This window comes from Columba livia, chromosome 11 (assembly GCF_036013475.1).
Source record: "Columba livia isolate bColLiv1 breed racing homer chromosome 11, bColLiv1.pat.W.v2, whole genome shotgun sequence".
Lineage (NCBI taxonomy): Eukaryota > Metazoa > Chordata > Aves > Columbiformes > Columbidae > Columba > Columba livia.
The window spans coordinates 17,669,419-17,684,958 of NC_088612.1; the positions used below are offsets into that span (position 1 = coordinate 17,669,419).

A 15,540-nucleotide genomic window follows, 5' to 3' on the forward strand; every position below is an offset into this window, starting at 1 on the left:
CTGCCTAGTAGTGGTGAGTTGTAAACGGTAAACATGTACCAAGTGTTGAAAATTAAGCTCAGACATTCTGACTGACTTTATGTCTCTGATGTGGTTTGTCTAGAAATGGAGCGTCTACTGTTGTCACAGCGATTTTTGGAGGCATTCTTCAAAACGAAGTCAACTGCCTAATATGTGGGACTGAATCTAGAAAGTTCGACCCATTCCTAGGTAAGGTGGTGCCTCTTGCTCTCAAGATACTGGGTGACTTAAGGCAGAAAAATAAATCTGAAACTGGATATATTTAGATGTCACATGACAGAACTAGACTTGTAGCCTGAAAAGATTAAGCATTGTTTTATTCAGCCTTATTTTTTAAATCTTTGTTTTTCTAGACCTTTCACTAGATATTCCAAGTCAGTTCAGAAATAAACGTACTAAGAATCAAGAAAATGGACCAATGTGCACACTACGAGGTAAGAGTGCTTGGATAATGAAATCATTACCAGGACTAAGAGTATATACTGTTTAGAGTACCTGTTTCAGAATAGCCAGGCGTCCACCTGGGGTGTGACATGGTTGCCACATGCCCTCTAATTCTGTGAGAATCTGTGGTAGAAGAAGATGCCAAAATAATTCTCTGTGCAGGTTTTACCCCAGTCACTGTGTACTGACATGCTGCTGTGATAAGCTGGGGCTGAGAAGTGCTTCAGGGGGTCAGCTGAGTATCAACAAGGATTCCAGCAGAGGTTTTTCTTTGAATAGTCTTTCTTAGCAAGTCATTTCGTTTCCTTTGAAAATAGTTACGCTGAATGTTGGACGGAATCTCATTTGAAAGATGCCCATTTCCTGAATGCCTTTTTCCCTCTTGAAGTGCTTATAGCTATTTTTTTAAGGAATAGGGAATGCTGCATGTTACTGTATTAAAACACAGCTTTTTGCTGCACAAGTGTATATAATGACTAGATTGACTGCAGCAGATAGGCACACCTCTATATTGCTGTATTTGTTGTATTTCATGTTGCAAAGATCGCTCCATGTCATCTTGAATCTGTTTTCTTTGTGTGGGTATTTTGTCTTTTGTATCTCGTTCTTTTTTAGATTGTCTTCGCAGTTTTACAGACCTGGAAGAACTTGATGAGACAGAGCTGTATATGTGTCACAAATGTAAAAAGAAACAAAAGTCCACCAAAAAATTCTGGATTCAGAAACTACCAAAGGTTCGTGTAAGCATGAAAATGTTGCAGTGTGATGTCACAGGAAACAACCAACATCTAACCCTGCCGCGGGCTATTGCTGATGTCTAGCACTAAGTTCAGCCTCTTCTTCTAATGCATCCATTTATTTTTTTTTAATCCCATAGGTGCTATGCTTACACTTGAAACGATTTCACTGGACAGCATATCTCAGAAACAAGGTTGACACCTACGTTGAGTTTCCCTTACGAGGCCTAGACATGAAATGCTACTTGTTAGAGGTATGAAGACTCACTGATAATTTCCTTAGAACTTTGTTACACGACATATGTATTTATTACAAGTTATAGTAGGTGCCATTGAGATCTGAAGCGTTTTCTGTCTTTCTCCCCGCAGCCTGAGAACAGCGGCCCTGAAAGCTGCCTGTATGACCTCGCGGCCGTCGTCGTGCACCACGGCTCGGGGTGAGTGCTGCTCGGCACAGACCTTCTCCCCACCCATACATGCAGAGCTGATGGAGGTTTTGCTTTTGCTGTTGCTGTTGAATGTCTTTATTTTTACTGGTAGAAATAAGCAGTAATTTATAAACTTACATGGGACTAAGCTGAATTAACTTCAGACACATTATGCAGTTATTCCTGTGAATGACCACTGGCAGGCTCTTTGAGTAATGACTACAAGCGTGAGACAGAATGTAAACAGTCTAGTTGCTCTAGGAATGGAAAGCCCTAAACCCTTCCAGAAGTTAACGCCTCATTTAGAAATTCTTAGTACAAAGCAGAAATATTTTTTCCTCTTTTATTCACTTTGAAATGCACATGTGCATTTATACCAAAAGAGTGTGTGTGCATGTTAGAACAACTGTAGATTTAAGACTGGCACAGTGAAAGAATTGTCCTGTATGTACCTTCTCTCCTGCAGGACTGAACTTCAAAATGAGTGTTAGCTAGCAGGCAGGCCACCCGGCTGCCTAGTGTTCATGTTTTGAAGTAAAAGTAGCTGGGTCTGTATTGTTTTGGGTTTTTTTCATCCTTTTCCCAGCTGTGTAAGGAACTGTTGAAAGTAAGAGTAGTAGGGATTAAACAACTGTTTATCCTCTGAGAAATCTGGTCGTCTTGTTCAGGTGATCACTCTGCTATGGGTGTGAGCTGTGAAAGGAGTTTTCTGAAAGAAACAAAACCCTGCTAATGAAAACCTTGCTGATAGCTGAATTTAATCCAAAGATAGGAAACAAGTTCTGTCCAGAAAGCCCGTATTTTTTTTTTTGCTTTTTCTAGATGAATGGTCTGGACTCTTTTTAAAGAAAGATTTGGCTACCAAAGGCAGCCCTTGTGGCACCACAGCACAGCTGACTGGTGCTTCAAAGTCTAGTAAAACTATAAGGACAGCAAGAGATCTGCTCGTGATTAGAAAGGAGTGAGATGGTTGGAAACATAGAGTGTGTGTTATAACATGTAAGCCAGCAAAAGCAGGCCTTCTCTTGGGGTGGCAGGGTGATGAAAATTGATGGGTTTGTAGTTGTGGTGTGTTAGATTCAAGAAATACGGTGCCAAGATGTGGATCTGTTTAAGATGAACTTGAAAATTCTTCTTCTTAGTATTCTGGGATTAGTTTTCCTGTGAGTGCTTTTGACTATATTTAAACTATGCAAGTCTCTCTAAAAGTAAATGGGGTAAATTTCAGAAATAATAATAATAGAGCATAGTGAAATATTTATAGCTGATGCTCGAATATTAATAGATGATGGACTAGATTTTTATGTAGGCAAATGTGGAAGTTCAGTGTTGCAAGAAGCCTTGCTTGCACAAAAACTATAGGGTGCTAATAAGTTCATATAAAAAAGCCCTTCAGTTCATCCCAGTAAGTGATTGTTTTACTTAACACTGTGATTTGGAGAACTTTGAGCCCCACGGAGTAAGAAGGGAAGCACCTTACCAACTGTTGTGGAGGGCTGCCGGTTCCTTTCTTCCTCTGGTTTCCGGGGCCTCTTAGCGCTAGCGGGAAGCGCGTCGGGGCGCGCGGTGCTCTGTCTCCTCTGACTGTGCTTTCTCTCCGCGCCTGCCCCGCTGACAGCGTCGGCTCTGGACATTACACCGCGTACGCAGCCCACGAAGGCCGCTGGTTCCATTTCAACGACAGTACTGTAACTCTGACCGACGAGGAGACTGTGGTGAAGGCCAAGGCCTACATCCTCTTCTACGTGGAACGGCAAGCCAAATCTGGATCAGATAAACTTTAATACCTCCTTTTAATTCTCACTTATCAAGTCCACCGGACAAAACATTTCCATTTTCCATAAATACTTGATCCAAGACTATTAATTTCATTGTGCACTTTTCAATTTCCTCTTGTGGGTTTTAGTTTTGTTGTGTCGATGGTAGCATTTGACTTACTGAACTTGGACACAAACTAACTTTTTTTTTAGTTATACCAGAAAACCTCAGCAGATTTTGGTTTGCTGCTTTAGTTATGATAACTCGATTTTTATATATATAGTTTCATGAAATACTTAGTTATTTGACTTTTTTATATTAATGTTTTCAGTTCTCACTTTCTAAAGGCACATTTACATCGGAGAAGCTTTCTGTCCTCCTTACAAGCAAGATAAATGTGCTTCTGATTATGAAGAGCAATACAACTTCATGCTGTTCTCACAGCTGTTATGTAGATATGAGTTGATCTCTTTAAATCACAGAATTGTTTGCACGTACTATTTTCCCTCGTGCAAGAATTAAACAGCGACCTCTGAACAATCGTTCTTTGTCTGCAGAAGAGAGATGTGGCATCATTAACTAGACCAGGTAATTGCTGCTATATTGGTGTGTATTCAGGCTGCTGACTTTCAGGAATCATTGTAAATAAACCATTGGTTCAATTGTATCTATACAGCAGTTTAATTCAAGTATTCCTCACGTATGCTCTGCCCTCCCCCCATCAAATTTTCTAAAAATATCTTAAAATATATTCATGTCTAAATTGTGTTGAGATTTATGTTTTTTTAACCGAACCTGAATTGCCTTAGACATGTCTTGTTTTAGACTCATACTGAAATTTGATGGCAAACACTTACTTGCTTGAGGACTTGGAGACTTCTGGCAGTGGGACCCCAACCCTCCTTCCTGGTGGGCACTGGGAGTACAGCCCCAAAGTTTGGGGTGTGTGAGAACAGTCTTAGGTCTAAATAGAGCTTGTGTCCGCTAAATGCCTGCAGCTCACTTAGAACCGAAAGGAAGCAGACAGTGTTATGGATGCTTTGCGTGACAATTGTACCAGTTCAGATGCAAACTAAAGGGAAGATGCTCAGATGCACAACACAGCCTGCCTGACAGGAGGTGATGAGGCCAGAGCAGGTAGTACATTAGCTAATACTAATACACTGGTACGGTAGCTGCCTAAGCATCGGCCCAGTGTGGGACCTTTACGGTCTCCATCTGAACACTGGAGGCATGATATAGTTTCTAAAACTTGGCTATGTAATGGAGAAAGACTTCTGGCTGATATGATTTTTAAAAGGTGGACAGAAAACCTGATATTGCAAAAACCAGGAGTCCCCCCAAAACATCTGAAATTAGACAAATGCTGCGTTTCAGTTCTGTTGCCCCAGCCCAGCCTATGGCTCGCTCCTGTGTGCCCAACAAGGAACCGGACACCCCTAAAATCTCAAAAGCATGGTAATAAGAGTAGAATTTGCTTAATGTAGTCACACAGTCAAACTCGGCCTTTTAATTACGGTAACAGTAAAACTGAGTAGGCTGAAAACACTTAAGAACTCAAGGAAAATGTGATTTCCCTTTTTAGTTAAAGCTTCTGAAAGACATCAGAGTACACAGTAAGAATTTCCCTACAGATTGTACCCACAGCTCAACCTGCACGTGGAGTAGGCAGCAGTTCATTATATTTGCTGTGGGTCACCTGCTAGCTGTACGCTGACAAGTGTAGAGAGAAATCGCAGTCAGATGGGTTTTCTTTAAATGTCTGTCTTCATAGCTTTTTCACAACATGTTAAACCAGGGAAGAGAGAAATTGGCTTAATATGAAACTGCGGAAAGCATTCAGCATTGCTGATGGTGTATGAATACGTAAACTGTAGACTAGTTAAAACAGATAGTGATTGTTATTTGATACGTTAAGTGACATATATAACAACATCATCTTTCACTTAAGTTGAGCAATAAATAGAACTATGCATTGATTTAAATAGTACATAGTTTGTCACCTGCCGTTTCTCGCAGCCAGAGCCTTTCTTCTAGTCAGAATAGACAGCTGGTATTGTTTGTACAGGCAGAAAAAGGGATTTGTCAGACGTCATTGGTGTGTGGACAAGTGAAGTACCTTAGCACGTCGTTCCCCTGAAGGGCAGCCTGGCTGCTCAGTTAGTTGGTGAGTGAAGTAGATCCCATCTGTAGCTGCCTTTTGCCTGCATGCTACTTGGATTGAATTGCTTTAGAAAATTAGTTTTGAGAATACAAAGCTTAAAATACACAACTAGCTATGGGCCAGCAGCAGTTTAACTGACAGTAGTCAGGCGTATGCAGTGTTCTCGCAAACCAGTGATGTAAATGTGCCTTTCTGTATTTTTAGAAACTTAAATTTGTAACCTTCAGCAACATTCACTTACTGTAAGCAGCTTCTACTTCTCCAGTTAATATTTTTTTGGGTCAGAGTTATGTTCTCACTTCAGTATGTTCCTTTCAGCAACATTTGCTCTGTAACATTAAGGTCTTGGGCAACGGCATCCAGCATGGTCCGTTTGAGACACAGCCATGGGAACACAATGCAATCAGGTCAGTCTTGTTCATGCAGCAGGTGGTGACAAGGACTCAGCCATATGCTCTGCTGGAACAAGTACGTTGTAAATCCTTTCCTAATTTAAGTTTCTCCCACTGCAAACCCAGATGGACAGTATGAACACTTTGTTGTGGCAACACAAGTATTTCTCTTCCTGGTGGAGAACTTTGCTTATCCGCTGTATTCTATTCAGTGTGGTGTCAAAAAAAAGTTAAAAAGAAGAAAAAAAAGTAAAAAAAGAAAAACGTAACTGAGCACTGAACCAGTAACATATACTGCACCTGGCCTAGTATTACATTTTTAACCTTACTTGTATATCCTATATTTATCTACTAGCGTGGGGGAGGGGGGTGGGATATCTCATTTCATTTAAGCCAAATGTTTCTTTTCTACTTACTGCTGATCATAGTACACACTAACTGGCAAGAATTTTTTTCTTGCTTGTGACTGCTCTGCAAGCAACAACTGCTCTCTGCAGTTCAGAGACTTGCGTATTTTTCACCAAAATCCGTCTGATCAAAGGTTGTCCTTTTGTTAGTGATTGTTCAGCCACGTATACAACTGGAGATGGGATTTAGGTCAAACAGAACGGCAGGATGTCCAGCTCTCAGAGAATACTGTTCAGTGAGCTCAGTGCAGCAGTGTGCGGAACTGTAAGGCACGTGCAGGCAGAGCTCCTCCTCGGGGTCTGGTCAGAAGGTGCTTTCCAGATGGTGACAGATGTCAGTGGGGGAGAGTTTGAAACTTCCAGACAGGGGCAGTGGACTTGTATCAAAAGCAGGAGGCCATTTGTAAGGATTTTGCTAAATCAGTGGAGAGCGTAACACGTGGTGGTCAAAAGTTTCCCCAATAATGTTTCATTACTGATGTGTCTTGTGTCTTACTGATGAGGTAATCAGCACCTTGAAGATTGATTCCAATGTGCTTTAGGATATCCTCAAGTACTGTAGTGCCATAGTTGTAATTGTTTACCATTAAAAGCTAGTGTGTAATTTTCAGTGAGGATTACTGACTGTGCTCATCTTGCGTGTTTCTGGAGCATTTCCAGGTTGAATGTGAATTATATCTCATTCACACAGTGTGTTTATGGAAAATGTGCCATTAAAGTGTCTCCTTTCCTTAGAAAATGAAACTCCTCTTGTCCTTCTACAGTTGTGCAGAATATCATTAGTGTAAATCTGTCAAACACAGATAGTAAACTATTTTAACTTGTTCTCGGGACAACAAAATACAGCCAAGAGAAGTGTTCCCACTATTTGGCACCTCTACCAAAACTTAGTACCTACACCCAAAGAGGACCTGCCGTCCAGTTTTAAAGGCCTTGTCACCCATTTTTACATCAGATTCTGGCGTGTGTCCCCTGTGTGGTTTGAGTCCATCCTAGCAATGGTAACTTTGGTTTCTTACAAATAATATTCCCGTGTTTCTTACCACTCTGATCAGTCTCGACTGTTTAAAACTGCTCAAAAATGAAGGTGAGTTCTGAGAAGGATGAAGGGACAGAGTAAGAGCTGAAAAATACCAATATGAGAACACAGAAGAACAGCTGCTGGCACACCGTGTAACTGCTGTTTTCCAGTGACTGGCTTACCTGGTACGTGAAATCATCTGCCATCCCTGACCCTTTCCTGGCTTCATGAAGTACTGATGCCACTGCCCACCGGTGGGGAGCAGGAACCTCCTTGTTTCAAGGAAAATATTAAATGACAAAGGATATGAAACCAAAAAGACTGGCAATTGTTAAGCACAGCTTACTGTACATAACTGAAAATTACTAACTCTGAAGAATTAAAGAGATCTGCAATTGCTGGTTTTTTGAGTCACTGCATACACATTACTCAAGCCCAGATGAGAAGCTAAAATAATTGTTGCAGACTGCAAATGGATTTCGAGTCTTGTTTTTCAGAGTTGATTTTCAAACTGCATTCTCAGGGTAAGAAGCAAAAGGTGAACTTTTGGTCTCCCTCAACCCTGTCATGTATTGAAAAAAACCCAATTAAAATACGTAGGTTCATAAAATCGCCCAGCTACTAAAAACGTGCAAGCCACTTCAAAAATTGCTGCAGGGCTGTTTTGCTGTTAATATCTACTAATTAGTTGAATGTATTATTTTCCTGTGTTAACAGCAGATAGATGGGCATATACTATCTTGAGCATGTTCAGTTCACAGATGTGGAAGTTGCAGGGCTGTTGATTGGTTTAATTCCAGCCTGCCCTTTGCTGTAGCTTTATTTTTCTTCCAGGAGGGACTTACAGCTACACTTTCTTCCTTTACTGGAAAACAAACACTTCTATTTGTAAAGCAGTTCCATATATTCTTTCCCCACCAAAAGTTCCAAGGCTACAGTCACGAGCTAAACCACACACTAAACAGCACAAGAAAACTTGTGAAACTCAAGTTAATAGAAGACATCTCTTAAAAGCACACGCCTCCGAGCAGCCAAACATAGACCTGCTGTTCCATGCGTGTCTTCCTGTGTACCATTACTTCCCTCACGCAAAAGGTGGGTAAATAGCTAGCGGTGTTTGTTCAAATAACTGTACAGGAAGCTGCCCAGAAGCCTGAGGCTTGTACGTTGAAGCTGCAGGCTCTGTGTGTGTGTGTGTGTGTGTGTGTGCGCTTTAAAACAGCCAGGGAGCCTTCAGCTCATTTCACAACCTGTTTGTGAGCGGTCATTATCCAATGTAACAGTCCCTGAGCATGAAACTGAAGTGCAACCTTAGAAAAATCAGTGAACAAATCAAGGCTAAAACCGTTTTACACTGCAAAGACAAACTTCTGCTCAGAACGCCCAACGCTCCAAACCTGAGAGGCCGGCAGAGCTATTCCTTGCAGCTGTGGCTACACCCGCCGCCCTGTCCCCGGCCCCCAGTTCATTAACACTGCACAAGAACCTCACAAAACTTCAGGAGTGCCTAAAAGGAAAGAAATCCCTTTTAAGGAAGCGTTTCTTGACAGCCAAGTGCTGCTATTCTACATGCCCATTCCATTCCCTTGTAGAAACAACAACAGTTGGTTGCATGCATGTTTCTTTCCTCTGTTCCTAGTGTCTGCACCAGTTGTTTGCCAAAAATAAACACCATTCCACAACCATATATGTACAACAGGCTCCTGGTGCTCCGGAACCCCCTCCAGCAGTGCCGTTTGCTCCAGGAGGCCAGCGACGATCTTCTTTCTAACTCACTATGCATATAACCCAGCTGAATCGGGAATGCCTTTTACATCTGTTTTCTTTTCTGGACAAAAATAGTAGGAAAAGTTTAGCAGAAACATGTCAGCAGTTGCTAGAAGTGTTTCAGGATCCTTCACTGTGGTGTTTGTTGAACTTTCATTCTCCAGCGGAACTAAAGAAGAACAATTTTCTCCTGGGACCTGCTTTAAAGTACTTATCCATCTGCTGGTACTCGGAGAGAGTCAAGGTGTGTAACATTGAGGACTGGATGAAAAACCATTTCCAGAAAGACTTCTGTAACAGGCATGAAAACACTGTCAGTGACTTTTTACTAGAAGTTTGCAACAGGTACGTTCTTTGGGTGTGAAACTCTACCTCTGCTGTATTTGAAATGAGAGAATTGAGAGCTATTTACTCCGTACATCCTACCTGAAATGGACCACTTGAGTATGTGAGTGCTTTGACTTGGCAGTTTTGATATAGTATTAAATTTGTTTTATAGTGGCAATAGTGTACATTTCTTATTGACTTTCCTTAAGCCCGTTTTTCCTTATTTTTTAAGAGTGAATAATTAATATGGGAAAGTGCAGTACTGCCTGTTGCTCAATTGAAATGTATCAGTGCAGCAGTGCAAAGCACTGTCGGGGGTACAAGAGGGGGCTAGAGGAAAGATGTCATTTCAAATAGAGAATAGATGTCATAACAAAACTAAGTTCATTAAACATGTTACTAAGGACCAAATCTGTTTCATTGTAAGAAATAAGTACTGCTTTTGTACTGAATTTTCTAAGCTTTTTATAAGCTTATAAGGAAGCGGGTGCCGGTCCTGAGCTGGCACGCCTGTGTGCCCAGCCAGCCCCCCGCTTTGTGCCACAGCACAGAAGGCAAAACGTTCTCTTGGGAAGGAACAACTTTAAAAACCAAACGGATTTCAGGACGCTGACAGGACACATTTTCTTGGTGAGAAGCAGCAACAGTGCAATCTCAGAACAAGGACTGAAATGTGCATTCGAAACAGAATATTAAGTTGCAAGTACAGACTTGAGAAGTAATTATTTTAGAACAACTGATAAAAATTTGGATTAATTAACAAAGTATCATTAAGAAGCACATCTGCCTATAAACAAGCGTGTTGGAGGAAGTAGTCTCTCATTTAGGTACTGGAATATCTACCGTGAGGCCACACTTAAGTATTTACATTATTTTTGCCGTCACGAATTAGGATTCAGAAAGAGGATGCAAGACCATAGCTTTGCAGAAGTAGTTCGAGTGCCTTTCTCCTCTGCAGAATCCATAACCCCAAACCGGTTGCTGGACAAAAATTCAAAGCAAAGCCTGAGTAGTAAGCAAAGTCCATAAAAAAATCCACAAATGTCTTTCAGCCTGACATGGGTTTGTTTCTACAACTTAAACTGAACTCCAAAAGACAGTTCAATATTGGCAGTCACCCCTGCTCCCTTCTCATCCATTTTAGCCTTCCTAAGACAAGTTACTGCCTTTTATTTTTTGCAGCAACCCATTGAAAGTATTTCCATCTGAACAAAACAGCGTTCTGTGCAGAGAATGAAGCCACAGGAGATGGCAGGTCAGAGCCTTTCATGACCTTGCCTACTTTAAAACACTTGTTTTTCTAACTGTTCATAAGTGTAAAGGAAAACAGTAAAGAAAAAGAAGGTCATGCAGCTGACATGATGTTGCTCAGAAGGTGAAGTCAGGCAGCAGCTGGGGGCTGCAGGGGGTGTGGAGAAAGAGGAATGTTTCACGTAGGAGTTTTTAAGCAGCACACATGCTGCAGTGCTGGCCCAGCCCCTTGTTCCCCCCGCTGCTGCCGTGCACCCCAAACCCAGCACTGGCTGAGCACAAATCAGCTCCTGCAGGAGGGATGTGGGCTGAGAGTTCTGTACAAAGGTCCCACAAGGTCAGCAGCGTTGCTGCCATCAGTTTTCCTCACAAGACAGAGTCTAATGAAGTCCTGAGCCATCAGAGAGACAATAAGCTGCACTGAGCTAATGGCCAGCTCAGCTGAGCTGCTGCTCCCTGCAGAGGGGTAAGCCAGACACCAAACTCTGTGCTAAAGGCCTTGCAGGTGGGTGCACAAGCATCCTCGCAAACATTTCTAGTCAGCACAACAGCGGGTAATAACTGGTCTGCTCCAGTTTCCCGCACAAGGACAGTCAGTATAAGTCATTACACACCGACTTGGAACAGGCTCTTTCTGCGCTTTCCCAGATCTACCCAAGTAACAACAAAGTAAAAGCTTGTTTGCTGTGTCACTGTTTAGCAGCAGAGTTCTTACCAGTTTCAATGATTTAAAGGAAGGTTGAAGAATTGTGTGGGGTTCAAACATCAACACTCTCAGGTAGTGGCTGGCACCTAATTCAGGAAACCCAAGGAGCTGAAACACACCCATTAATCCCTGTAAAATCAAAAGCAGGAATGTGTTTCTTGCCCACGCTCAGCATGTGCGCACAGCAGCCTCTTCACTCTTGTCCTCCAGTCCATCCTGACTTACATTTCGTCCCTGCTGGGTCTTCCTTTGCCACACTTGGAGAAGCACAGCACCATGCAGCTCCTTAGGAAAAAACAATGCAGCTGCAGCTTAAATAGGTATTTGCATCCCCTTCTCCACTAGGTCAACTGAGCTGTAGACATTGCTACCAACAGGGAAAGTTTTGCAATTAGTAAAGCTGAGAATTAAGATCTATTTTAACTATGTCCCCACTTAAACCCATGCTTTCTTACCTCTCCTGATGGAAGAGGAAGTAATTTTCTAACTTCTGTATTTATTCTTGACAATACGAGCCTCTCCAAGCTCCATTATTTATTTTTCCCCTCATCTCACCTGCAACCATCATGTTTTCAGATGTCCAAACCTGCTGTCTCTGACGCTGTCAGGATGTGGCCACATTACAGATGATTGCATCTTGCTTCTCCTCAAGAACTGCCCAAACCTCAGGACACTCAAACTGGAGAACTGCGTGCGGATCACTGACCGGACACTGGAAGCCGTGACCCTGTATGGGGGATCGCTGCAAACGCTCCACGTGGATTTCTGCCGGAACATAACACGGACCGGTCTGGAGAGAGTCAGGGAAAAACGTCCTTCGGTAACGCTGAGAGCGGAGAGAAGTGCTGACATGATTCCAGACAATAAGCCAGAAAAAAAGTTGATGCTTGAAAAGGCATCACGAAAATGGGTTCAGCTTTAAGTGCAACAAATTGCATAAACTGGGTCAATGTGGGTGTTTTACCTCAGTTCCACTCTCCTCTCAGGCAGTGTAGCTTCAATGAACCGTGGCTGCTTTCCTGCATTTACAAATGGTTGTAAAGGCTGCGGCATCTCCACTGGGGCAGTCTTGAGGAAAAACCTGTTTGCATTCTGTTCTTTGAAACTGGAAAACCCTGCATTGCTGCCGCGAATGCCAGACCTGATTAAGACTGAAAACTTCAACTTTGAAGCCCTCATGTCGCAGATAAGCGGAATGCACCTCACTCAGAAGAGAGGCAGCAATATGTTGTATTGCGGTAAAAATGGTAATTTGACAGAGTTCAATAAATTCGATAGAATTTAATAAATTTTAACAGTGCTTTGACAAGGTTTAGTAAGCGTGATGGCAAGGTTCCCCTTATTGATTACTGCATGGAAGAAGCATACAAAGGCGAATGGAGTTAGAATTGAGTTTGAACAATTCACACCGAGTCAGGAGATGCAAAGAGAACCCTCCTGTTGAGTCGTGAGGTTGGGACCAGGCCCACTCGCTTTCTACGCTCCTTATGTAACGGGAAAGGGCATAAAACCACAGCAGATAGAGTCACTGTATGAGTTACATCAATTTCAGAGAGAGAGTTATTAACAAATATCTGTGAAAGGGTATATCCATATGGTCATTCCCTCTGCTGAGGCCAATAAGCACACCACCTAAGATGTTTCTAGCAAAAGCAGAGCACCTGACAACCGACACTTGCTCAGCGATTAACATTTGTAGCCCATTTGTTAGGCTTATTTATTAAATGAGGGATGCACGGCAGTGTGTGCAAAATACAGTTTTACCCTCTGCATGATGTACTTTGACAAGATATGCAAAGATTTTTTGAAGTTGGCATTAAAGGAAGCACAATATGAACAAATGCTAGTTTACATAACTAACCTACAGGAAAAGACAGTGACTTACAACCTATAGCTTTAAATGTTAAATTAGGAACACACTACAGTCCAGACCTACAGAAACACCCCATTTCTCACTGCAAAAGACAAACCAAATAGCTATTTTCATCCCAAACCACAAGGCTGTGACTTTCCTGCATGCTGCTCTGCTACACAGAAGTGAAACAACTTCTTTTGTTTTTTAATAAAGGGTTGCCGTGGCATCGTCTACAAAATTTGACACAAAAGGCCGGCACAGTTTAATTCTGCCATATAAAATTTGCCTTGATAGAACACACTGGGATTTGATTGTGGTGTCGAGTACTCATGACCGGCAACACCACGTTCCAAGGCTCTTCGCACACTGGTGGATTTCTGCCTGAGGAAAGGTGAACGTTTCTGAGCGCCACCTCACCCAGTCAACCGTACTGCAGAAGTTGTCCTTCTTCAGTCTGCCTCAGTATAACAACACAGAAAAAACATTGCGAGGTTCAAACCCCACACTTTATTTTAATAGTCTATGTTCCTAGAGTTTATTCTTTCCTCTGCGAGAACTGATGAGCTGGCTATGAACTCCCAAAAACATTCCTTATGTGTCACATCAAAAATGGAAAGAGGACTTCACAGCTCTCAACAGAAGTGAATATACTTACTCCTCCTTTCCATTCTGCTTAATTGATCCACAGATATCTTTTGGTACTCTCTGATTTGTCTGAGCTAAGAAATAAATCACAGCATTACAGAAACTTAGTCAAACACAGCTGAAATTCTAGAGAAACGCTCAGTTGGTCTGAGCATCTGTAAGAAACGCTCACCCAGAAGACAAATAAAATAATTTCATTATTGTTTCTTCACAACTTAAAGATATTTAATGTCATGAGACTGTAATGTTCTGGTCTTTCATGAAATTATTTCTAAAATCTAAGACCCTTATGCACTACACAGTAAGGAATGAAACTGGAAGCGCAGACGGGAAGGACAGACATTAACCTCTTCTTCAGTTCCAAGCCTTTTGAGTTCTGTTAAAAGTTCTCTTATCGTTGCTGAAGCATTTTTTACTCTTCGCAGACCCCGACTCTGACGAACCAGGGAGAGGAAGGCTTGTTAGCCATCATTTTATGAAAATATGAAAAAAAAGGTGTCGTAAACCAACGTGTCTACTTGGAAGCCGCATCAGGTTATCACACACAGGGCAATCAAGACCCATTTTTATTCTTAACAGTCCTGAATTCATGTCGCTTTTCCTCCCCTTTATTTCAATGCGATTAAACAGATGTGAACCCCAAGACTGAAGATCAGCATATAAGATGCACAAAAATAACAGAATTTTAATTCATAAAATATTTTTGATTGAGTGGATACATTTGGGTTGATGCTTTCTATCAATTTGAGGATATAAGTGCTGGACGGCAAAATATTTACAGTTTTCCAATGCAGGAAACGTCTTTAGACAATCTGAAGAAGGTGAAGCTCTAAATATAAAATATACAGCTACATTAGAGGGTTCGGAATACTTTAATCCTACAAATCTTGGGACATACACATCCCACCAGCATAACTCATGCGCCCTCTCCTGGCAGTTTTCCTTTCCAAAAAACCCACAGAAGGTCTTGGTAGCAGCAGATCATGTTCACTGGGGTTTTTTTGCACCTCTTCTCACATCTTTCTGTGTGTACTATGCAAACACAAACCAGCTATTTTTCCCAACAATATTAAGTCGGCGATGTCCCTGAAGCAACCGATCTACTGTGTATGTTTACATTTGCTGTATCGCATCTGCACAGTGAGCGTGAGGGTTTCATGAGGGAACTTACTGCACACACAGAGCGCACAGCACCTGGCTGTCAGCAGACACAACAGCTGCAACACGAAGCAACAGATTTGTTTTACTACGTGTGTACAAAATGACCACCCTGTGTATGCTCGTTAAGCCCCAGAACCACCGAGGTTAACGTGTGCATGTTGTCCTGTGTGCGCACACTACACCCCTTGCTTTCGAAGTGCCAAATCTCTTGCAGATACGAGAAAGGAAGGGGCAAAGACACATATCTGCATAATGTTAATTAAAAGGAGGAAACAGACGTACACAATTTAAAAAAGCATCACTGGTGCTCTACAATACAGCTAAAAAGCCTCATAATCCTGATGTCACGGGAGAATTTCCTTGATTAAAAATAACCCACTTGCAGATTGTAAACAGCAATTAAAAATCCTGTCAGATAAACCCTAATCCTTGCAATAGGGTCTGCTCTCCTCTGGC

General features: G+C 41.9%; 2 protein-coding genes and 1 long non-coding RNA gene across 6 annotated transcripts in view; 2 read left to right on the forward strand and 1 right to left on the reverse strand.

Moving 5' to 3' along the window:
* USP3 (ubiquitin specific peptidase 3) overlaps positions 1 to 4,155 on the forward strand; it is a 46,716-nt gene extending 42,561 nt beyond the window's left edge. For all 4 annotated transcript variants that reach the window (XM_065076165.1, XM_065076167.1, XM_005500982.3 and 1 more), the window contains exons 10-15: positions 104 to 210; positions 375 to 455; positions 1,081 to 1,199; positions 1,343 to 1,456; positions 1,572 to 1,639; positions 3,249 to 4,155. In XM_065076165.1, the coding sequence (XP_064932237.1) occupies positions 104 to 210; positions 375 to 455; positions 1,081 to 1,199; positions 1,343 to 1,456; positions 1,572 to 1,639; positions 3,249 to 3,414 (655 nt within the window). In that variant the 3' untranslated portion in view covers positions 3,415 to 4,155. The remainder of the gene's footprint in view (positions 1 to 103; positions 211 to 374; positions 456 to 1,080; positions 1,200 to 1,342; positions 1,457 to 1,571; positions 1,640 to 3,248) is intronic.
* A 1,971-nt stretch (positions 4,156 to 6,126) lies between these two features.
* On the reverse strand, positions 6,127 to 12,118 carry LOC135580505 (uncharacterized). Its single transcript, XR_010475276.1, has 2 exons — positions 11,979 to 12,118; positions 6,127 to 11,708 (listed from the first exon to the last, which is right to left on the reverse strand). It is a non-coding gene; the product is annotated as an uncharacterized LOC135580505 (long non-coding RNA).
* On the forward strand, positions 8,754 to 15,507 carry FBXL22 (F-box and leucine rich repeat protein 22). Its single transcript, XM_005500980.3, has 2 exons — positions 8,754 to 9,484; positions 12,000 to 15,507. The coding sequence occupies exons 1-2, from the start codon at positions 9,150 to 9,152 to the stop codon at positions 12,343 to 12,345; spliced, it is 681 nt and encodes a 226-aa protein (XP_005501037.1). The 5' UTR covers positions 8,754 to 9,149; the 3' UTR covers positions 12,346 to 15,507.
* Positions 15,508 to 15,540: the final 33 nt, after the last annotated feature.

Bases quoted from the DNA above. Each gene is read 5' to 3' on its own strand.
- FBXL22 (XM_005500980.3), top strand. From the start codon at position 9,150: ATGCATATAACCCAGCTGAATCGGGAATGCCTTTTACATCTGTTTTCT. The intron at 9,485-11,999 runs GTACGTTCTTTG...TCATGTTTTCAG, and splicing joins TTACTAGAAGTTTGCAACAG to ATGTCCAAACCTGCTGTCTC.